The 24,842-nt window shown below is 35.8% G+C and overlaps 2 protein-coding genes across 7 annotated transcripts; both read left to right on the top strand.

The window, feature by feature from the left end:
- The first annotated feature begins 3,645 nt into the window (after positions 1-3,645).
- On the top strand, positions 3,646-12,876 carry LOC112501105 (CRS2-associated factor 1, chloroplastic). The gene is made up of 5 exons (XM_025104761.1): positions 3,646-4,444; positions 5,532-5,659; positions 9,694-9,919; positions 10,996-11,123; positions 12,065-12,876. The coding sequence occupies exons 1-5, from the start codon at positions 3,646-3,648 to the stop codon at positions 12,767-12,769; spliced, it is 1,986 nt and encodes a 661-aa protein (XP_024960529.1). The 3' UTR covers positions 12,770-12,876.
- Positions 12,877-14,294: 1,418 nt separating this feature from the next.
- LOC112500665 (ninja-family protein mc410) lies at positions 14,295-19,077 on the top strand. Of its 6 annotated transcripts, none has more exons than XM_025104204.1 (3): positions 14,295-14,348; positions 15,039-16,235; positions 18,369-19,077. In XM_025104204.1, the coding sequence occupies exons 2-3, from the start codon at positions 15,188-15,190 to the stop codon at positions 18,821-18,823; spliced, it is 1,503 nt and encodes a 500-aa protein (XP_024959972.1). In that variant the 5' UTR covers positions 14,295-14,348; positions 15,039-15,187; the 3' UTR covers positions 18,824-19,077. The 6 variants fall into 6 exon arrangements, with proteins under 6 accessions (XP_024959972.1, XP_024959973.1, XP_024959974.1 ...); XM_025104205.1 differs by having other exon boundaries at positions 14,323-14,348; positions 14,972-16,235; XM_025104206.1 differs by lacking the exon at positions 14,295-14,348 and having other exon boundaries at positions 14,366-15,902; positions 15,990-16,235.
- Positions 19,078-24,842: the final 5,765 nt, after the last annotated feature.

The following is a 24,842-nucleotide window of genomic DNA, read 5'->3' as shown; positions in this document are numbered from 1 at the left end:
TGGAAAAAGAAGTGGTGTTTCCTTTTAGCCATTGATTTTAAATCACTGTGGCATTGGGTTTATTTTTTGCTATGCCATTTTCATGAAAATCTTGTGGCACAACTTTAAAGGTCAAAACTATGAGATATAGATGTGAAAATTAATACAGAAGGGGAAAAACTGTAACGTATGGGTTTTTTTACAGAGTATTGTTTTGCTTAAAACGTATGTAAGATACCAAATACTGTGTATGTAGAATACGAATGACTTTTTAGACTGTTTTGAATTACAATACAGTTATGTATTACAAAATCCCTGAATTCAAATATGGACCAATTTTGATTGGACAGTGTATGCAGAGGTGGGGCAAGCTAAACATAGGGTGTGAGACCAATACGTAAAAACGACCCGATAGTTATTGCGTTGTCGTTTCTCTTGTGGGTTTTTACAATTTACACCCCTATATTAATGTTAAAAGTAACAATTAGTCCTCCAATAATCTACAGTCAAATGCTATGAGATGGGCTGAAAAACAAGGCCTTAATTACCAATAGGCCCAATTTTATATTCATTTATAGTGGCCCATATAACCAAATCCAGATTCTGTCTTTTGGGTCCAATGTTATATATATATATATATATATATATATATATATATATATATATATATATATAGGGAAGCATTCAAATAAAAACCACTCAATTTGTATAAACCGTGAAAACCACATTCAACCAATCAAAATTTTTAATTTTGTTCATTTTTTTGTAATTATGAGAGGTTGATTAACCATTTTTATTGTTGAGGGTGTTAATCATGGATATTATCGTCTTCATTATTTTAATTTTAGAAAAATACATGAAACAGTTTCATTAAAATTTCATTAAATATTATATGAAATAATTTTATAACCATATATGAAACAAATTCATCAAAAAAAGTATTATATGAAACAATTTCACAAGATTAAACAATTTCATGAAAAAATTTCATAAGATTAAATAATGAAATAAACGTATGAGGGTGGTTTGTACGGTTTACACAAATGAGGGCGGTTTTCATTTGAACGCTCCCCTATATATATATATATATATATATATATATACACACACACACACACACATATTTATTAACATGAATATCCAACCCGCTATGCGAGCCAACTAATCCCATGGCGATCACCTGCTTTGCAGATAGCTCAGAGTCACCTCATTTGAATCTCTGTAGCCACAAGGGGAATTTTATTTATTCTTGGATTTGAACCTGGGACCTCCTGATACTTTTGATCTTTGGAGCCAAGCTCAAACCAATCAGACACCACCCTTGTGGTTTATGTTAACTATATTTGTTTATGGTAGAAATGGTTGAAAATCGGTTCAGGGTCGATTTCAAATCGGTTCCTTAAAAACGGATCGATCGGTCCTGGTCTTGATCAAAAATTCCAAAATAGGCTTGTTTACTGGTCTCATGCCCGCTCAGTTTTTAGAAGAAAAAAAATATATTTTTAAATCTTTTTACACAAAAATGTTATACGTTTTTCTATAATTACGATTTTTGAAATTTAGTATTGAAATACACTTTAAATAATACATTTAAGTAGATAAAATTTTGAAAATCTTGTATTATGATTTATAAGAATTTTTTTTAAATATCGGGCTTATACATAACCGGTCCCAGGCTAAGATCTGGTCTTGAAATTCCATCGAATATGTAACCAATCCCGAATCGTCGGGCCAAAACTGGTTCCTACGTGTCACAGTCAGTCCCGAGTTCGTCATGGCCAATTTGGCCATCTCTAGTTTAATGTAAAGTAACCGAGATGAAATTTAGTTTTACTAGGTTAATTAAGTGTATTGGTTTGACGTTTTCTTGGATTGGAATTAAACAAAAAAACAGGTTAATCAGCTAGTCGATTTTTCTGTTCAACTAAAACGACCTTAAAGTCATTGTTTCATTAACTTAAAATATGTGCATATTTTAGGTTTCGGGGTTTTTAGATACCACTAGTCCACTACATGTTATGCAATAATGTTATCTTGTTGTAGGGTTTTGGGCCTGGTCCATGTTTGTATTACTAAAATTGGGCTTAGCGTAATGTCTTGTTAGGCCAAACCCGCATTTGACCCGACCTGGGACCGGTTATGATTGATTATTATTATGGAGATTTCGAAGGCCTGGCCCGGCCCGGCCCGAATTTTCAAATTTTAACCATTGACCAATGGTCATATGACCGTTCCCCCCGTTAAAAATTTGACCTCTTTTTTGTCATTTTGGCCTTCTAAACATTATATACAAATGTTATGGTATACGGGATAAGATATCAGCTTACAAAATACAAAAAAACGCAAAAAAAAAAAAAAAAAAAAACGTTCACAATTATCGCTATATTTTGTGATTTCGGCTTGTATTTGTTTATTGCTTCCAGTTCTCAATTTTCATTTCTCTCTCTTTGTCCTCCAAAATGGTCGGTGAACAACATGTAATTTTAAATGATTTACTAAATTAAAATTATAATAAAACGTATTTTTAAAGTATATTTGAATGTCCCAATTATATATTTTAAAATCTATTATTAAAATCTATAAAAATATAAAAAAAAACTTAGGTAGGACCGGTTTGGGCCCAGAATCGGGATCGGTTACTTTAATCGGTTACCCCATCCCTTAACTAGACCTCCATATTATCGACAGAACCGAGACCGACTACACCGGTTGTATGTGTCATCACCAGTTATAACCATATTCACGTTGTCGTGGCTTTATGTCCTGCCAACTATAAGAACGGGAATTTTTTCCAGTTCTGAAAACAATAGCAGTCATGTACTTTCAGACTTTCAGTTTATCTAAAACACAATTTTATTCGTAGAATTGAGATGACCAACAATAATTAATAAAGACAGCGTAAAAAGTTACAAATACATCGATAACTTTTTGCATGTTATACATGCATACAAGCATTCGTTATCATGGTGTTTAAATCTGGCGTTGTGGAGGGTAAAAGGTAGGACTGCAAATGAATGAATTGTGCTGTCTGCGAAAAACACTGTAATTAGTTTTGATGCTCGTATTTTCATGGAAGAAAAATACTGTTCATATGAAAAACACAAAAATGGGTCGCGGAAGACGTTAGCTTTTGTTGCCACTGTCAATTTTACTCATTATGAACAAAAAAAATCTACATAATAATTATCTCTCAACGTGTTGTTGCGTTTTCCGTTCAACACTGTTTCATTGCGATCACTGATGAGATCACATTTATTACACTTGAAACTTCACAACAAAACATCGTGAAGGTAAATATAATCCGAACATTCACAGCAAAAACATTGTGAAAGTTATCTTCATAATGTTTTACTGTAAAGTTTCAAGTGTAAAAAAATGGTCTTATAGGTCTAACGAGAACAGGCTGGTCTCACATGATTCTAAGTCTACGTTGTTATGTCCATTTTAATTGTCATATAAAAAATCGTAACACCGTCCTTTTCTGATTTAAAATTTTGTTTACAGAGAAAATCGTCAATTTAAAATCTCTAGGGGTGTGATTTGAAAATATCACTTGACCTTTTCTAATTTTCAATTTCGCCCCTTGTAGGTTATAATTGTTCACTTTCTTCCTATTTGCTCTCTCAACTCTCAAACAAATCGAGAGCTCAGCTCAAACCATAAAAAATGGCGTTGACTCTGAAAACCATAATTCAATTTCCAATATTTGCTTCACCACCACCTCACCAGCCCCACCACCACCGGCCGGCCACCGAAATCCGCTTCTCGCGGTGGAACAATGCCAACGCCCAGAAATTCATCCGCCATGAACGCACTCAGAAAGAAACCGAAGACGAATTGCGATTCATCAAACGCTTCGAATCTGCCGGAAAAATTGCCAATCTCCAACCCACCAATACCACGCCATCACCATTCAAGTCCACCGGGACGCCCTCAGCCCCTTCCCGCCCTTCAATTCCAGGTAAAAAATCCAAATACTCAAAACCCCCTCAAAACCCTAATCCGTCATCTCATCCTGCATTCAAGCGAATTGTAAGGACTAGAAAGCTCCCTACTGAAAACGAAGATGAAACCGGTATAAAACTCGGCGACAAGGGGCTTTCTTATGTAATTCCTGAAGCTCCTTTTGAATTTCAATATAGTTATACCGAAACCCCAAAAGTTAAGCCTATAAAACTCCGGGAACCACCAATAACGCCGTTCGGTCCGGGCACCATGCCGCGGCCGTGGACGGGGAAAAAGCCGCTGCCACCTAGCAAGAAGAAGATGGATTTTGATTCTTTTACTCTGCCTCCACCTCATAAGAAAGGGGTTAAGCCAGTGCAAGCTCCAGGTCCGTTTTTACCCGGGTCGGGTCCTAAGTATGTACAGTCGAGAGAAGAGGTATTGGGGGAGCCACTGTCAAAGGAGGAAATTGATGCTCTTATTAAAGGGTGTTTGAAGTCTCAAAGGCAATTGAACATGGGTATGGTTTTTTCTTGATTAATGTTACTATATGTTTAGAGCTGTATTTGGATTGGTTGATGTGTTTGTTATATTGATGTTATTGGCGAAAACACTTTTTTTTATGTTTTCTGAAAACAAGTAACATAAACTAGTTATGGAAGTTGAATTTTGACTCATATTGTCCTGTTGAAGATTGTGGATATGATATAGATTCATAGTTTCCAATTAACGTGTCTTAATTGTATTTTTAGATACCCAAATAGGTATTTTGAAGCTTTGTTTCAATTCTGCCCTTTGTTTATTTTCCTTTCCTACTTACATTGAGAAGCAACTGGCAAGGTCAACGGTTTCGTTTGTCAGCCGAAGGGCTGGTCTTGAATCACTGAATGGACCTCCCTTTTCTAACTGTTCAGCGTGTTGAGGGTACAAGCATAGCTTTGGGTTTGCAAGTTGCTTTGGGGTTATTTCTTGCATGATAAATCTTCTATATGGTAGTTGTAGTACTTTGCTTTGGATGTCAAACGAGCTACTTTTAATTTCCGACTTGATATGAATATCTCTTATTTCTAGAAGAAATAGACAACCACATTGAAATTTCAAAGAAGCATTATGAATAGCCATATAAGAAGATATGGTTGTTGTAAGTTTGACAAATCAATGTATGACGAATAATGGAGAAGGGATTGATTATTCTTGATTTAGTTTCAAATCACATATTGATTAGTCTTTTTCACCTTCATGAGTTCAACTTAACCTCTTGGTATATGGTGACTTTCCAGTCACCAAAATCGACCAAAACCCAAGGTTAAAACAAGATTGGGTAAGAGCTAAGATATTGGCAAAAAGAAAGAAACTGATAGATCATAGAAGCTTAAATGATAAAATGATGATAATCTCAAACCTAATGTGGATTCAAGAATTTAAGAATTTGAGCAGTTTCTTAACGTCATTTGGGGCTTTAATGTGAATCACAAATTCTTTTTTGTGGTTTTAAGCATTTTCCTTATGCTGGTTTTCTTCCGGGTCTCTGTGTGGTCTGGCACTGTTGTGTTATGTTTAAAATGAACTATATTTTATTCATTGTTTATTTATTTTCTATGTTATAGGTAGAGATGGATTGACACACAATATGTTGGACAATATCCATGCTCATTGGAAACGAAGGAGGGTCTGCAAAATAAAATGCAAAGGTGTGTGCACGGTTGACATGGACAACGTACGTCAACAATTAGAGGTTGGTGATAACTAGTCTTTCGAGTTAGGCTGCCTTTTTGCTTCTTTTTTTTCTTGCATCTGTAGAATTTCTGAGGACTGATATCTTTGTGAAGTACACCCTCTGTCCCAAAATAGATGTTCACACTGAAAAGGCGCACAGTTTTACAAATGTGTAATTATTACACTTTTAATTAACTAAATGATAATTTTATCTTTAATAATAGAGGGGGTAATGAGTTTCTCCATCTCATAATTAAGGGTAGGCCAAAAATCGGTCCCGGTCCCGACCAAAACCATGGCCCGGTCTACATGTTCTGCAACCGCTCTCTGGAACCGGTCCCGGGCTGGGCCCAAACCGGTCCCAAGTTTATAAAAAAAAAGAGTCATTTTTGAACGTAAAAAAAATCTTGTTTGGGAATTTCCTTGTTTTTGGACCATATCTTATTAAAAGACACTTTAAAATCTCTAATTGGGTCATTCAAATAAACTTTAAAAATATTCTTTTAGATCTTTTTTACACAAAAATGTTATAGATGTTTCTATAATTACGATTTTTGAGATTTAGTATTGGAACACTTAAGAAAACTTGAAAAACGTCAAAAAGAACTTGAAAAACTAAAAAAAAAACTTGAAGTTTTTGGTAAAAGAACTTGAAAATCTTGTAGAAATATAGAGAAACTTGATATATAATTTTTAAAATCTTATTTTAAAAAAATCGGGCCTATGTATGGCTGGTCCCAGTCCTGGTCCTATAACTGGTTCCGAGCCAGGACGGGCCGTGAATTTTCATAAAAAGCGTAACCGGGCTGGGCCAGGCCCAAATTGGTCCTTCCTGGTCCCAGTCCTACACCAGTCCCGGGCTGGACCAGGTCCATTTTTGGCAAAATCTCTAAGTAAGGGTAGAATTGGAAAATAGGCATTTACGTTTGGAAGTGGACACTTATTTTGAGACACACTAAAATAGAAATGTGTACACACTTATTTTTGGGTCGAAGGGAGTATAACTTGTGCAGTCTCATATAATTGACTTGTTATTTCCAACTGAGATTGCTTAAGTGGTTAGGACTTGTGCATGATAACTTAATGGTCTTGAGTTCAAATTCAACACTTTTTCATTTTCTGATGGTTGCATCCAGAGGCGGACCCAATTTTTTTTCCAAGTGGTGGCACTATTTGACTATAAAATAATATCTAACTTTTCTTCTTTGCAATATTAGTATAGATCTGTTGGTCGGTTCCTTGTCCTTACATAGAAGAGAACCCATGTCTGCATCCTATTTACATGTATTTCTAAAAAACACAAGAGGTATATAAAAGAACACCAAAATTTAAGCTAAAAAGCAACAAATTTGACAACAGTGGGCCTCGAACATGGGACTTTTGTTCAAAGGCAGGAGCATTTAGCCATTTACCATCTCAGTCATTAAAGTCTTGTGCTAACATTTCAGTTTCAAAAACTATATGGTGGCACCCAACAAACAATACAGTAGCACCCTTTAGAAACGTAAACTTTTTCCCCTTATGACGGAACCATGAAGCGGTGGGCCGTGCCACCGTATCATTCCATGTGGGTCTGCCCCTTATGTGGTTTACTTTTCTTTTTAAAAAATTTATGAGACTTGCCATGTTCGAAAAACTACCAATATTTGTGATGAAGAATTTGGATTGGCTGGGTTGGTCACACCCTGTTTGCAACCCCGTAAACCCATGGGGGCAACAAGCCGTATGCAAAAACACATGTGATACAAGGCTTGTTGTTGTTCTAACAAATTTGCAATAAGTTTTTGGGCAAAATGCGTCAAAATGCAATGAAGTTTGCCTTAGTTCTTATTTAGTGTAACAAAGAACTTTTTCTTCTCAATCAATGTAACAAATTTTCAAAATCTCTTACTGTTTACTCATTTTGACCGGTTACATGTTGATTTTGTAACATTTGATAACGTGGATACCCATTTACGGAACTTTTATGGAAGGAACTTAACCAAACTTTGAGCGGTTATGTTAAATATGGATCCTGATCCATTGTAAACTGGTCTATAACTTCGCATATCCAAATATATGAGGTAACGGTTTACATATGGCACTTAAGACTATTATCCTTTATCCCTTTTTTGTATTACTTTGGCTTGTAATTTGTAAATGGTGCTAGCTGTCATCTTTGTACTATTAGGGTGCGTTTAGTACGCGGACAAGACTGGACAATACTAGAGTCAGGTAAGCGGGTGAAAGAATTTTGGAAGGTTTTAGGGTTTTAATTTGATATGAGTACTTTAGTAATTTACCAATCTTGTCACCAATCTCCCTGATTTTTAGGTGGAACAAAAAATTGCATTTTTGTCCAGTTCAGTCTTGCTTAATTTGATATGGATACTTTAGTAATTCACTCATTAGGGGTAAATTGGTCATTTTATAGTCATTTTATCTAGAGTACAGTTCACTTTTGGTCCCTAATGTTTGTCAATTTCAACGGTTTTTGTCCCTCAATTTTATTTTAACAGATTTGTCCCTCATGTTTGACACCTCACAATGATTTACGTCCCTCATCCTAATGGCCGTTAACTTTTTTCGTTAAGTTCAATTTAATGAGGGGTATTTTAGTCATTTTACCTGTTCTTTTGCTTTCTTGTTTTTACAAAAACCATCAAACTTTAGGGACCTGTTACGTAATTATCTCATACACACATATATATAATATAAATACACAGGAACCGAATCGTCGGAACCATCTTCTACGGGCGAATATCTCCTACTCTGCGAAGCCATCCAGCGGATCTTTGGCGGCCACCTTCTCTGGCGGACCGTTTAAACCAGCATCAAAGCTTCATGGGTTTTATTCCCCCCTCTCCACATTGTGAACCCCCACCCTTCTTTGTTTCCTGTACTCTTCTGGTTAGATTATTTTGGTGGGTTCTGCTTCTAGACAGCGAACCAATAGTCCCTTGCCCGCCTCCCGTTTAACCACTGGATTATCAACAGCTCGTTACATTTTTTTGGTTGGTTTTGCTTCTGGTTTGTTAATTTCTCTTGCTTATTCTTGAATTGGGATTTTTTATTTGGGACCTTTTCTTGTTCTGATTTAGAATGGTGATGGTTTGAAGCGGTTGCAAAGCCCAGATGGTTTCTGCAAATGTAAGGGGTTACAATGGTGGGGGAGGGAATGTACCATTGGGAAGGGGATGTACTGACGGGCTTTCTGTATTCAACATAAGGGGCTTCATAAGAGGCTTTGGGGGTTGACGTGAATTATGGTGTTATCGTGCAACCGTAGAAGGGCTTTTTAGTCAGAGGCTTTGGGAACTGCAGGTTTGGTTTGGAGTTACGGCCGGTGATGGAGTCCGGCGACAGGGCCACAGGGTGATGTGGTTTCCTCCCGGTGATGTGGTCCATGTGGTTTCTTTCGTCCCCAGTGATTTGGTCCCGGCAATTAGGTCCCCAACAGTTTGGTCCCTGTCTCTCTCTCTCTCTATATATATATATACTATGTTGGAGATAATTAGTTAATTACATAACAGGTCTCTAAAGTTAGATAATTTTTTGTACAAACAATAAAATCAAGAAAGCATGCAAAATGACTAAAATACCCTTCATTAAGTTGGACTTAACGGAAAAAGTTAACGGCCGTTAGGATGAGGGACGAAAACCGTTGCGAGGTGTCAAACGTGAGGGACAAATCTGTTAAAATAAGGTTGAGGGATGAAAACCGTTGACATTGACAAACTTTAGGGACCAAAAGTGAACTTTACGCTTTTACCTATTTTGTCCAGCCTTGTCTTACCAAACACTGAACAACTGTTATGTCCCGTGTTACTAAACGTTGGACAACTGTTCTGTCCTGTCCTGTTTGGATACCAAACGCACCCTATAGAACTCTGAAGGAATAATATAACCTGAGTATTCAATTTTTTTTTTAAATTGTTGCTACTACCATCATATATGTGATTGTTAATCCTAGCACCCTATGACGTAATAGTTCATGCCACTTAAAATCTTGCATTTCTTCATTTGTCTGGTAAGGAAACCGTTTTTTTCTCTAAAAATTTCATCATGTAACAGGAGAAAACAGGAGGGAAGATAATATATAGCAAAGGAGGAGTTGTGTATCTTTTCCGAGGTAGAAATTATAATTACAAGACTCGCCCGGTCTTTCCGCTAATGTTATGGAAACCAATTACCCCTGTATATCCGAGGTTGATCCAACGGGTCCCAGAGGGGTTAACATTGGAAGAAGCAATTGAAATGCGCAAAAAAGGACGACAATTGATCCCAATATGCAAGCTTGGTAAGCCTTTTGGATAATTTATATAAGATCATTTTTCGACGTTGTTAAACTGAAAAAACATTTTTACTCACTAGATATGCGTCACTTGATCCTATATCAAAGAGCGGGTCTTTTTGAACAAGTTATTTAAAATTTTAATTTTTTCCCTCAAAAAACCGCCATATTTTTACTTTTTACGTTATTATGAGTATTTGATAATAACACTTCTTCTAAACTCTATATGTATGAGATTTTGCTTTTTTCATATGAAATTAAATTGTTCAATATCATTGAGTAATAGTAGAATATATATATATACACACACATATATAATTATAGGGTCAGGTTCAGGGAAAACCCCCCCCAAATAAGTGAAAATTTGAGGAGCACTCTAATAATCGTTTTTCTGTACGGTATGCACGTTTTTGCATTATACACATGCGCATTCCATGCAGATAAACGATTATTAGAGTGCTTCTCAACTTTTCACTTGTTTGGGGTTTTTTCCCTGAACCTCACTCTATAATTATATATATAGACGAAGGATCGTGTGAGAATAGGAGTTAAGGTGAGGAACGTAAGAAGGATCTGGACCCTTAATCACTTTTAATCTCACGTTATGCACCGCATTAGTGGAGATCCCTGTTTACCCTTCTCACCATAACTTCCATTCTCACCGGAACCTAACTCTCTATGTATATTGGCTTGACGTCTTAAGTCACGCCTTCAAAAACATTGTGGGTTCGCTGCCACGCCACACCTCGTGCCATTTAGAACCTTAGTTATAATTCCTATTTCCTACAATAGAAGCATTGGATAGTAAATAATAAGACGTCGTTTAAGAGCCACTCTTGATATTGTTCTTATGCACTATTTGTGAAAACTAAATCGTTACACAATGACTCTTGCACGAAGAGGATCTCATAATTTTTAAGAATAAGGTACATATTTGGTAACATATCATAGGACATTTCATAGAAAACCAACTCTATATAGGATTCTTTTAGGGTTTGTATCATGGTTAGGTGGAAGATGACCCACAAATTATTATTTAGACCTTCTTGTTTGTATATTAAAATGGTTTGCTTGTGTATCAGGAAAAAATGGCGTTTATAGTGATCTTGTTAATGATGTCAAAGAAGCATTTGAAGCATGCGATTTAGTGCGAATAAATTGTGAAGGAATGAATGGGAGTGACTACCGGAGAATTGGTGCAAAACTAAAGGTATGTGATCGCTATTCATATACGCTTACTCTTAACCGGTTTTTCAAAATTTTATCATATCTGACTCTCTCTCTCTCTCTCTCTCTACGCATCATCTAAATTGGTTTTGCGTTTCTTGTATCTGCTTCTATTTGTATGACGTTGCCTAATCTTAACCGGGTTTTCAAAATTTTATCATATTTGACTCTCTTTTTGACGCACTTTTCACAAGTTGTTGGTCTTTATGGAAACAGTTGCTCTACTTTGTGGGGGTAGAGGTTAGGTCTACGTACGACTAACCCTCTGCAGACCGCACTTCCAATTATGATATACTAGGTTCATTTGGTTTGGTTACTTTAGAAGTGAGGGGTTGTTTGGTTGGTTTTCCATCAACTCCTATACTCGTGTATGGGTAAAGCCGTCTGTGTGGATTAATCTATCTGTATAGATTGAGAATTTTGTTTGAGAGGCTTTTATAGATGGAAGGATCATGTTTTTAATTGGGAGGGGCTGGTTTTGGAAAAACTTGGCTTTCTGCATAAAGCTCCACCCTAGAAGATTACTGAATAAGCCTCTTTCTATGTCATAAAGCCACTACCAGACAATCTACATATAGCTGACCAAATAAGTTGTGATCCCCATTACGCTCATTAAGCTGCTAACAAATAGGCCGAGTCGCACTTGCAAGATCATCAAAGGGCCTTTGGCCCATAGCGCAATCGGGCCTTTGCCTTCCTGGAGGTCATGAGTTCAATCCTTACCAAAGACGAGGAGGGTTTGTGAGTTTATTTGTTGCTTTTGTTGTATATAATCATTGTATATTTAAAAAAAGATCATCGAAATTGGCAATGTTTTTCCTGTACATGCCTCAATTCGTATGTTATTGCTTACTTTTAGCGAGCTTTTAAATTTTCAATTATATCTATTTGTAGTCGGTAATATCTTGTTTTTTGACGTTTCAGGATCTCGTCCCTTGTGTGTTGATTTCATTTGAGCACGAACACATACTTGTGTGGAGAGGGAGAGATTGGAAATCAATGCTCACACAAGAAAACGATCCCCAAGGAGCTAAACACCCTGATACGAATACTGATGCTGATATTGATATTGATACTGATGTTGGAAATTCAGTTGTAGTTGTACCATCCCTAGAATCATCACCGGAAGATGTGACTGAAGAAGAACACGCGGAAACCGAACTTATAAATTCTACACTCAATGACATGTACGGCGTCGAAAGCATGACACTTGATGGTAGTGAAGACGAGACTGAATCTTCATCTACAGTATCAGAAAACACGAGCAATCATGATTGTTTGGAGGGAGTGGCGACACTCTTGAAGCAGGCGGTACACGACGGAATTGCGGTGGTTCTAGATGATTCTTATTTGGATGCCGACACTGTGTACGCAAGGGCAGTTGTTTTTGCGCAATCGGCACCACCAGGGTCGAGTTTTAGACACCAGCGGCCTAAAAAGGCGGCGACCCAGGTAGAAGAGAAGCAAGAAGCCGAAGAAACCAATGGGAAAGAGGTAGTGATAGCTTCTGAGCGTAAAAAAGGCGAGAAAACAAGTCGAACCCGAAAGAAGGATTTGAAGGACAATTATCTAGACGTAGCTCCACAAGCGACGCTTAGAGTGGACGAACTTGCGAAGCTTCTAGGTTAAGCGTACGTTCATGTTCGTATTGCCTTTATGTATCGTTATCGTGATTTGCTTGTACAAGCGATGGATACCTTTGTACTTGGATGTAATTATATGGTGTATGTGAATTAGGAACTGGAAAAATGACGAAAGCAAATCCCGGGCCGTAATGGTTCGTTTGGTATACGGAAAAGACGGGACATGCCAGAGTGAGATAGCCGCCTTGCAACGCATCGATTGTGTTCCCATCCGAGCTTTGAGTTATCTATTTTAGAGCTCAAAATTGTGAAAGATTTTAGGGTTTTAAATTAAAAAGGGTAGTTTAGTAATTTATCAATTTTGTTTCATCTTTACCAATTTGCCAACATAACCATCTAAAAGATCAGCTTTTATACGGTTCAAGAAATTAGGGGTTCTCTAAAAAAACGTTGGAGCGTCAAAACGGTCGAACCAAGTCAAACTGAACCATTTTTGGCGGTTTGAGTGATCCGACTGTCCAGCCTGGTCCAAAAATAGTCAAACCGCTTGGTCTGGTCTGCAGTTTGAACGTTTTTTTGAGCGGTCTGAAACGAACCGATCGACAACATTACGCACGTAGTAATTATATGTAGTTTTCATGTTGTAGGCCTTTTATGAATCAATTAGAAAAAGTCCGTCAAAGGCATTTTATTTTTAGTCTTCATTTATCAATTGATCGCGTAATCTAAATTGACAAAATTCCAAAATCCATCAAAAATCAAACACAAAATTCCAGATCGTCCTTTGACGTAGTCAGCATTTATCCTTCCGACTATTGTTGATGGATTTCTTTAACTTCTTTTCAATTTTCTTAATGTTTTTTTTTTAATTTTAAAGATAAACGTTTCCTTTTTATTTATGTATTATGTCAATAGAAATTTCATTTTGGATATAGATTTATGTTTTTTTAGTTTAAAGCTTATAAGAAGGCCAAACCGTCTAAACCAATCAGACCAAACCGTCTTTTTGTGGTCTGGTTTGACCGTCTGGTCAGGCCAAACCACTCGGGTTGTAAAATTTATAAACCACAATTCCGGTTTGATTTTAAACCTTTCAAACCGGAACACGAACACCCCTAATTCAAATACACAACTTAAAAGTTTAAATCCTACAGGAGGCAGGTTTGAACCATTCGGCCGAACTGCTCTAAAAATGTCTTCTCATATGTCATTCTTTAGTGGCAGGTTTTATGTTGTACCACGTAATCAACCTTTTTTTTGTGATTAACCTGGATATTTAATCCGCTATGCGAGCCGACTAATCTCAAGGCAATCACCTGCTTTGCAGATAACCCAGAGTCACCGCATTTGAACCTCCATGGCCACAAAGACATTTTTATTCTTGTTTGTATTTGAAACTTTTTTTTTCAACTATTTTAAAATAAACATAAATTAAATTATTATTACTATTTTACGGAAAAATATTTGTTTAAAATAATAAAAAAATATTTTAATGAGAAATAAGAAACACGTGCCTGAAAAGAAAATGGTTTATTAGAACAAAGCGATCTTCACCAACTATTCTCCCTCTTGGCACAAGCTTCAGCTAGGGTTTGATCCACCCCACTCTCTCTCAACAAATTTCGGTAATTCTAATTGTATTTTTTGTTGATTTCTTCTCAAAAGTATCTGTTTTGATGTTATGCAGTCAAGCAGATTTGTTAATTGCTCAATTTTGTTGCAATTTTTGAGTAATTTAGATCGAATATCGAATGACTATTTGTTACTGATTAGTCCAAGTATGATGGTCGTTTAATCTGTTAGATTTTATAGGTTTTTTTGAAAGAATTTTCAGTTTCCTAAGTCGTAGCTAGTTTCAGTTGTCTTCTTTGATTTGTTTTAGGTTTTCAATCTATTAAAATGGGTCTGTTTCAGTCTTTCAGAGAGAGTAAATTAATGGTGTTTTCGATTAAAGAAACTTCGTAATTAATATCACTAAGTTGTATGGATTTTCTGTTTTAAGGTCGTTTAACTAGATAATTTGCTAAAATTGAATGTAAAAGATAGAAACAGAAAAGGAAAAAAAATTATATTGATTCCAGTAGCTTTGAACTGTTCTGTAAATTAAACAATAAGAAGGTGATGTTCATTTATTGTTATTACTTTTTAAGTGTGCACTCCATCAGTGGATGGGTTTGCTTGTTGAGTGTTAACAGAATCAAAAAATTACAGTGAATTATTTATTTGGAATTTTGCTACTGTTTTGTAGTTTTATCCAAAACAGAAAAAGATGGCCCTTTGGCATAGTTTGGATGACATTTCATGTTTTCTAGCAGTTTTATGTAGCTGAATGGTAAGAAGATGATGGTTTGAAGAGTCCATTGAGTTCTTTGGAATTTGGTTGGCAAGAAATGCGCTGAGTGTTGAGAGTGTGATTCATAAGTGAATTATATTTAAAATTAGCATATATTGTTTAGCAAACCAAATGGAGGATGATAATGGGCTTGACCTCACCTTATCCTTACCTTGTGGCGGCCCATCTGCTAAGGGTAAGAATGGCAGTGGTTCGGAGGTGAGAGTGGAGGAAGCTGATAGGGGTAGCAAATTGATTGATGATTTCAAGAACTTTCTTGATGGTAGTAATCATAAGGAAGAGTCCAATGTGGGTTCTCAGAGAAGTAATCAGTCAAAACCAGAGGAAAATCTCTTCTATGACCTTTCAAAGGGAACTGCAAATGTGGATTCCTCCTCAAACATAAACAGTGGAGGATTCTGGGGTAAAAATGATGGTAGATCAACTGAAATTCTAGAAGACAGGAGACAGGAGGCAGGTAGCAAGCGTAAAAATATGTTTGATGAAATAAACCATCAGAAACGACAGGAGAGAGAAGCTTATCTGTCTGGTTTGCATGTCAAGGCAAGGACACCACACGTCTCCATAACCACAGATGAAGGTTCAACAGCTGAAAATGAGGACGTTGCGGATTCCGAAGCCGATGCTTCGACCTCAAAGCTTGTTCAGCACCGTGACGATGCCTCAAAAAGACACACTGGGAGTGTTGGTTTATCCGAGGGGGCTAAGGAAGTTCGTGGGGTTTCTGATTCCAGTGGTGTAGACTTGCAAGCACAACGGAGATTTACCATTTCGTCAGAGAAAGAGTTTAAAGTTGGGCATGTGCCGCATGGTGTGCCGTTTTCAGGTCAATCAGCAAATATCTTGAACATGCCATATCCCTTGTCTGTGAAGGAGTCAAACTCTAACCCTGTGAGTGGAACTGTCACATCAGGCTACACGTTACCTGGTTCTATTCCAGTCATGGCTCCTACAAGTAACGATAGGCCAGGAACTCAGCAGCCTGTAATTCCTGCAAACTTGCCATTGATGTTTGGTTACTCTCCTGTGCAGGTGCCTACAGTAGAGGCAGGTAAGTCTGAGGGTCTTGTTTCTCATTCATCTCAGTATCACCCTTCCTATTTTGGCAGGGGTCCACCAAACTCGAATAGGCAAAATGATGGAGTGAAGATAACCCAAGGTTTTCTTTCTAACTCTTCAAACGTATTGGCCTGATGGTCAATTTGATGGATTTAAAAAAGAACTTAGATTTTAGTATGTTAACTTGTTCTCTTTCTTGCAACTTACAAATTACAATTGGATCATGTCATATTGTCATTCAGTTTGTGCATTGCTTTATGATCATGAGATATAGGTAAGCCAATATTCTTGTACTTGGGTAATTACTTGGTTTAACCTCTTCTATACAACCTATACAACCTATTGATGATATTATAGAGGGTATTTGGATGCGCGTTTTAAAAATGATTTATGTGATATGAAATAATTAAAACCAGATATCAATCATAATAAAACGAGCTGTAGGAGAAAGTGTTTGAATGTGCTTTTGCTATTTGAAGCTGTAATAGTCAAATAATAAGTTGTATGAGTGTTTTGCAACTTCTGATTATTTAAGGAACTAATATATAAGATGACCAAAAATAACATTGTTGTGAAAGAGGGAGAAGCGAATTGTGAAATGGGGGTAAAGTAACTCAAATTAGGTTAAAAGAAGCTATATATAGGTAATTTATTTTACCCTTCGAAACTGAGATTTCAAAACTGATTTAACCCCTCAATAATCAGATAATCAAAACAGAAATTGCTTAGCCTAATACTAAAAAGTACTATTGAAGTCACAGTAATCATATAATCAATTCCAAACTGCATTTCCAAACACCCCCTATGTTGTTGAGAGTTCCCTGTGCAGACCGTAAAATAGTAAGCAAGTGTATAGTTATGTACAATTACAATGCCAGAATGAAGAGAATGTTCTTAGATCTATTTAGTTGGTTCAAAATACAGGCAACAGACATAAGAGAGAGTAGAAAATTTTAACTGTAAAACTATATAAAAGATGTCAGGCATGCAAATAGTTTCTTTTTAGATATTGCTTTTGTCACAGTCAACCCACCCTTTGTTCTCTTTAACATGTGTGATTCTAGCCTTATCTAGGTGTTAGATATGAGTTATCTGACTGGATAGTGGTTTTGAAACTTTGATTTCCATGTATTGATTGTTATATTTCTTTTTGGCCCACACCATAGGATGTGATATTTCCAATTTCCAAATGCACATACAATTACACATCTCAAGTGTGATCCCAATTATGTAATATTCTTCATTTCACAATCCAAGCATCTTAAGAATATGGCCTTAGAATTTTCTTTGAAAGACCAAGGACTTTATGGTTAGCACTCACTTCTGAACATTATTTTACTTGGCACTTCGACTACCACTGTCTGCCTTAATCTGTTGCATTCTCTGTCTTATGTTTCCATTTCAAAGAGCCGTGATAACAGATTCGGTCATTCTTATTGGAAAAATGCATGGCTACACGCTGACTCCACTGGATTTTGAGAACTTCCAAGTGGATTAGCATGGCCAAACATCATTCTTATAATTGAAGATCGAACAACATACGTTTGAAATTTTAGAGCGTCACCCTTGTGAAATATGTGGAACCCCATCAAATTACTCTCCCTAAAAGCCGTTATAGGAAGAGTTATAGAGAGAGGGGAGTTTTCAACATATATAGAGGTTTGATGGTCCAATAGGAACACAATGTACTTGTATACCCTACCCTTCCAGAACAGGAGATACACTTTTTCTCTGGGTTATCAGCTTATGAGTTTTGATAATTTTTCTTACTTGTTCTTGGCAGTTATTTGCATCACTCATGGACATAAATTGTTTCTAAATGTCTTGACACATAGGGTGTGTGCGGTACGCATGACATGACAGGCTAGTAAAAAAAACTTGTCCCCCCACATTTGGTGCGATATTAGACCAGCACAAGACAGAATTGAGTGGGAAAAATGCGTTTTTCTGTCAGAGAGATGGGACAGTATTTGGTGGACAGGATTGCTAAATTATTAGACTACACATGTCATTCCAGAATTCTTTCACCCGCTTACCTCACTCTTGCTCGTTAGTTTTCTCTATGTACCAAAAGCACCCATGTAGTCTCTTATTTAGGATAGAGGAATGATGGTGAAATCTTTTATAAAGTAAGATAGTATGATGTTACCACAGACTGAATCTTTGAAATTATTTCTTTTTACTTACTTTGCTTCCGAGGTTTTCTTCTCTTACCTTTTGAAAATTATTGTAGCTACCACTCCAGTAAATGGACCGAATCCATTCGAGAGGGCAAAGGGCGATGATAAACATGCCAAAGAAGAAGGGACGTCTATGCATACAGAAGTTGACACGAAGGGTACCAATGGAATTGATCAGGCAAGGGTAGAAGGGCTTCCTTCCGAATATCCAGCCATAAGGCCTGGTATAGCCGCAGAACTGAAATTTGGTGGAAGTGGATCGTCTCCAAATCTACCATGGGTTTCCACAACGGGTCCTGGTCCTAATGGCAAGACGATTTCGGGTGTTACTTACCGATACAGTGGGACCCAGATCCGAATTGTTTGTGCTTGCCATGGGTCCCACATGTCACCCGAGGAATTCGTTCAGCATGCAAGTGAAGAACAACCCAACCCAAATGGCGGTGGCGGTGGCTCTGGTTTGCCATCGTTTCCCAATAGCAACCCGGCTGCATCTGCTCAGAATTGATTCCGCTTTAACACGGTAATACCAATTCTTTTCTCTAGCAGTTTAGGCTAATAAAAGTGGCATCTGATGCGAAAACTAACTGCTTATGATTTTGTCACTGTGTGATAAATACTATTTATCTCTTTATGTTATATATATGCATAGATTATCTATCGATAGTTATGTATATAGGAAGTTGTATGTAATGTATTTGCATTGTAGTATGTATGGGTAACAATAATTTGAGAAATGAAGTCATTGTAGTTTGTTAAAAACCAGTATCTATTTTTCTCTCAATATGTTATTAAAGATAGCAACTATCTAGGAAAGGAAGGTGCTTCTAGAGTTCTAGTTATACACACCCCTATTGATTTCCCATATCTGGTGCTTCTAGGGTATTTTTGGTATTAATTTGTTTGAGGTGGCTTAATGGGGATAAGTGAGGGATCCTAGCTTATTCCATATAGCCATTTTGGCTTAATGGCTTAATGATTAAGCATTAAAGAAACACTCCTTAAGTCCCCCAGACTATTAAGTTCATTAAGTTGTAAGTTAACATGTTTGTTACATCCCTTAAGAAGTAAAAATATAGGTACTGAACTTAAGTGTGATTTTTTATAATAAGATTATACATTATCTTATGAGATAATTTCTTTATCTTTAGATATGTGTGTATATATATTCATAGACATAAATCAAATGAGAACCTCAAAAATGTTGAGAACTGAGAGAACCGGTGAGAAATGTGTTCATGTGAAATATGGAGTGTTGAATCACATGGCGGAACAAACGATACATATCAAAATGTTTTGCATTGTGAAACAAATACATATGAAATAATATCTTACAAAACCAGCCTTAATTGAATAAATTTACGCGAAGCAACGCGTTAAGATTGGTTCTCATGGATTTTTAACATTTTTGTGGTTTTCTCACATGATATATGTGTAGTACTCTAATAATCCTAGCTTAGGAGTTAGGATCATTTAAGTGGTTTGCCTAGGTGTTAAGCTTATTGAAAGGACTTGTATAAGCTAGTTTTTTAAAAGCTACTTTAAGTAGCGTCTCAATAAGCACAAGGCATGGTTTTTTTCGCCTTTTTTCTTCCAATTATGCCCCTTATATTTTTCCAATAAATTTATCAACATGTCTTTTTAGGCCGTTTCAATTTGTCATATAACTTATCAGCTAGTTTTTACTAAACATGACTAATTTATCAGCTAGCTTATTAGCCAATTATGCCCCTACATACATATTCATGTATATATATAGGTATGCATGATTGAGCTACATTTCAACTCTCGTATTCGTTTTGAATCTGAATTAGGTTTTCATTGATGCATATACATTTTTTCTCATTTTTTTAACCCTTCTTATCGGCCCCATACGTGACGGGTTGAGGTCGACTGCTGCTGCTGCAAAAACCAATCCCATTGCATCATTATATACTTTTTAGGATCAATGTGTGTCTGATTTGCCTCTTAAATGATACGTTTAGGACAGGATGATGACGTGATGTGAGCCCACTTGAGGATTAGCGGTTAAAATTAGAAAATTTATTTGCTTTTTTTAATGATTCAAATGTTTTAAATCAATGTCCATATTAAATTATGTGGATTTTTTTAATTCCCTTTCCATATTTAATAATGAAATACATAAAATAAAAATGCTAAAATGATTAAAATGAAGGAACTTAGGGCTTGTTTGTTATAATAGTTTAATGAGGTTAATAGAACTCACAACTTATTCAGTCAGCTATACATGACTGTTTGTTAATGGCTTAATGATATAGAAAGGACCTTATACAGTAAGCTTTAAAGGTGAACTTTATGCAGAAAGCTAAGTTTTTTCTAAAGCTGCCCCTCCGAATTAAAAAACACACACCTTTCATCTATGAGAAAATTCTCCCAAACAAAAATCTTCTCAATCTATATAGACATATTAATCCAAACAAACAGCTTTATCCATACAGGAAAACCAACCAAAAAGCTTTATCCATACAGTTATGGTTTTGAAGAATATTTATTGGAATTGTTTATTATCTATTCTTAAAATTTGATTGAATATTCACATGTGCATGCCCACATAATATGCTGGTTGTTATGCCACATGCATATGCTGGCTGCTGCTGTTTCTGTTCGTGTTGGGAAAACCATTCCCCAAAAACTTGCTATTTTGGGCATGGAACTTTGAGGTATGAATTATAGGATATCATTTGTCCCCCTCCTTTTTAGGGAAATTAACGTGTCGGTTTGAGTTGCACACAGACCGGTCTTGGTTTCGGTTCTAAAAGAAGTCTAGTCTGGTTAATGCATCCAGAAAAAGGCGATAAGGGTTGGTTAGTTTTCCAAGTCTTGTATGGATAAAGCTGTCTGTATGGATTGAAAGGTTTTGTTTGGGAAAGTTTTTTCATAGATAGGAACGTGTTCTGTAATTGGGAGGGACAGGTTTGGAAAAACTTGGCTTTCTACAGAAAACTCTCGGATGGAAGCTTACCAAATAAGCCACTTTTTATATCATTAAACCACTACCAAACAATCTTGTATTGCTAACTGAATAAGTTGTGAATCCCAGTTGAGTTCATTAAGCAAGCTGCTAACAAACAGACCCTTTGACTGTTTTGGATTTGGCAGTGTAAAAACCGTTATAAGAAAAGAAAGTAGTAGATCTTTAATAAAAAAAGAAATAAGATTTAAAGCGGTGGTTTTTCAGTCCGGATTGTCTGACTAAAAAAATCTATTCTAATAAAAGGCGTGGCAGTCTGGTTTGGTCAAGATTGTACTGATGATATCGTGGTCGGGTTTTTGTCTGGTACGGTCCAAATACTCGTCTCTTGTGCTAATACCATGGTTTTACAATAGAAAAAGGAACTAGCACATTTATGTGGATAGTTATATCATGTCGATATTAGTCGAGTCCCTTGACACACCAACGAATAGCTTTTATGTTCTTATCAGTTTGAATGTTTCTCTTCGATTCAGGGGTTTAATTTTTCTTACAACAAATAAGGGATGTTATGATCGATTTAGAGACTCGGCTTGTTTAGAACGATTGTGTTCCAGAGGGAACAACCCTTTTTGTAAGAACGTGAGAAAACTTTTCTATATAGGTTTGTGGTGAGAACCGTGAAGATACATTTATATTATGTGAAAGTTACAATATTTACACAGTATAAATGTATCTTCACTGGTTCTTGCACCATCATGAATATGAAAATTTCTCCCATGATATTTGATAATATTTGTATAAAATAAAACATGGCATAAATTACATAAGAACATGCATCATACATTTATGATTTGGTAGCTATAACCAACTCCTCTAAGGGGCCGTTTACCAAATGCTTATTCGGATAAGTGCTTACCAGCAAAATTCAACATTATTACATACTTACCAGGTAAGATTTTAATCCACCAAAATATCAAATGTAACAATTTCCCGGTAAGCGTTATGGTATAAGTCATAGCTCTTACTTACTGGGTAACACTTTCAGTACTTGCCTTTGTTCTTACCGGGTAAGGTTCTTGGTACTTACCATATTCATCAGGTAAGATAATGTTACTTGATAAAACGTTTACCCGGGTAAGCGTTTGGTAAACGACCCTTAAGTACATCCATGAATCGCACTTTAGAAGGGAATTGATCCGTTGCATCTCGGTGCACTTTATTATTGTTGACATTCAATTATGATTGATCTAATGGTAGATATATCTTCTTACGCTTCTTACTATAACTTCCTTTCTCACCCAAACCCAACTCTTAGTAACAAGGGTTAGGGTTCCGATGAGAATGTAAGTTAAGGTGAGAAGCGTAAGAAGAGATATTCATCCTTATATGCACATCACGATAAGATGCACCAGATCAATCCTCGTATCAAACGCGATTCATGGGTAGGTTTAAGATTAAAGGTGATCAAGGGTCCAAATCCCTTTTTACGTTTCTCATCTTAATTCTCCTTCTCACACAATTATTCATCTGTTACTAAATGGTCTAATTATATGGAAATACAGAAACAATTGTATTTTTAAAAGACAAGTTAAAACAAAAAAACTACATACAAATACACAATACGTAGTGCAATAGAGGTTACATCAGTATTAGGGACTGAATTCGAATCAAAATTTAACGTATTTTCTTTTAATTATTTTGTAGGTAATATACTTTTAAAACATTCATTATAAATGTGTGTGCGCCTCTGTATTTCTCTTTAAAGCAACAAATATATTAAAGGGACAAAACCGAAGAGTCAAAAGCAAAAGGCAGACTTTTCGCAAGCTATAGAAACCAGACAAAAGAAGTAGCAGATCAAACAAGCAACAAACCTACAAAAAAGGGAAAACGAAGTTCATCATCATTGCGTTAAATAACAAAGAACTACCCTTGGATTGCAACACCAGTTCGGAAAAGAAATTGAATATCCAAAACCAAATCAGATTATAAAGGAGGTCGATACAAAAAAAAAAAAACTACTGTTATTATCTGAAAGGGTAAGTTGCATGAAAAAACAACGTACTTTAACTTGATTCCAAATTTTGGGTAACGTACTTTCAGAACTTCTATTTTGGTACCCAAGATGTAAAGTTTTATACATTTAAGTATCCGGGTAACCGGTTGAATCATTAACCGGTTACCATGTTGATGTGGCGAGTGATGTGGTATCCGGTTAACGTTTCAGCAAATAATACTGAGTTGGATACCACATCACTCACACATCAACATGGTAACTGGTTAATGTTTCAACATGTTACCCGCGTATTTAAATGTTTAAAATTTTACGTCTTAGGTACCAAAATTGGAATTCTGAAAGCACGTTACCCAAAATAGGAATCAAGTTAAAATACATTATTTTTTCATGCAATTTGTCCAATCTGAAATGTGTGTTTGTTGTTTTGTATTAAGAAAAATCTATTTTTTGTCCAAAAATATTATATTCTACCTTGTTAAAGTTGGTTTTTTGAATTTTAAACATATTCTATAAAATTAAGATTAATTATTAAAAAAATCAATTTTATTTTATATTTCTGATGAGGTCACTAAAAATTCAAAAATTCACATGTGAATACTTAAGTTTAACATTTTTTTATTTAAAATAATAAATAAAGAAAAGGCAGTACATATTCTCATAAAGAAATAGAATGTGGGATTAAAATAATATAAACCAAAATTTATTTGTCACTATATGCATCTAATTTAGAGTAAATTGCAATTTTAGCCCTTGAAGTTTAGTGAAAGTTTAAAAGTTGGACCATATAACTTTAATAAGTCTAGAAATCATTTATGTGGTTTATTTCGCTAATCAAAGTGATTCTTAACCGTTAACTTTGTTTGTTTATTTCAATAGAGCAAAGGACATTTCAGTCTTTTCATCAGTTTTTTTTTTCTTTTTTGTTGTCTTTTAAAAAGTAACAGATTTTAAATTAAGAGAGAAACTTCAAAATAAAATATAAGACAACAAAGTATGTTGTTTTTAAAAAAAATGTAGATTTTGATAAAAAGACTAAAATACCCTTATGGTTAACTAGAAAAAATAAACAAAGTTATTTTTAAATATAGCAAGTGAATGAAAGTCTCAGGTTCAAATTCAAGGAAGAATAAAAATCTCTTTGTGTGGCTACTGAGGTTCAAATGCGGTGACTCCAAGCGATCTATAAAGCGGATGGTCGTTCTAAGATTAATCGGCTCGCATAGCGGGTTGGATGTTCAAGTTAATAAAAAAAACGAAGTTAACAACTAGATATCAGTTTTAGAACAAAATAAAAGAAACACAAAAATGAGTCCAAGATTTACTGAAGTTTAGGTTAATTTAAGAACTTTTCACCAAACCTGTATGACCAAAACTAAAGTTTTCTGTTTATTTTAATTAATGTATACAATAAAACATGGGCATCAAAATTATATTTAGAAGTCAAAATATGTATTAATCATTGGCCTCTCCACCTCTCCATCACTATAGAGTTTAATACTTTATACTCCCTATACCTATATATATAGACTTGGGATCATGTAAGACCAGCCTGTTTTCGTGAGACCCGTGAGACCA

This window comes from Cynara cardunculus, assembly GCF_001531365.2.
Source record: "Cynara cardunculus var. scolymus isolate 2C chromosome LG 17, CcrdV1, whole genome shotgun sequence".
Lineage (NCBI taxonomy): Eukaryota > Viridiplantae > Streptophyta > Magnoliopsida > Asterales > Asteraceae > Cynara > Cynara cardunculus.
This window is presented reverse-complemented; position numbering and strand designations above follow the sequence as displayed.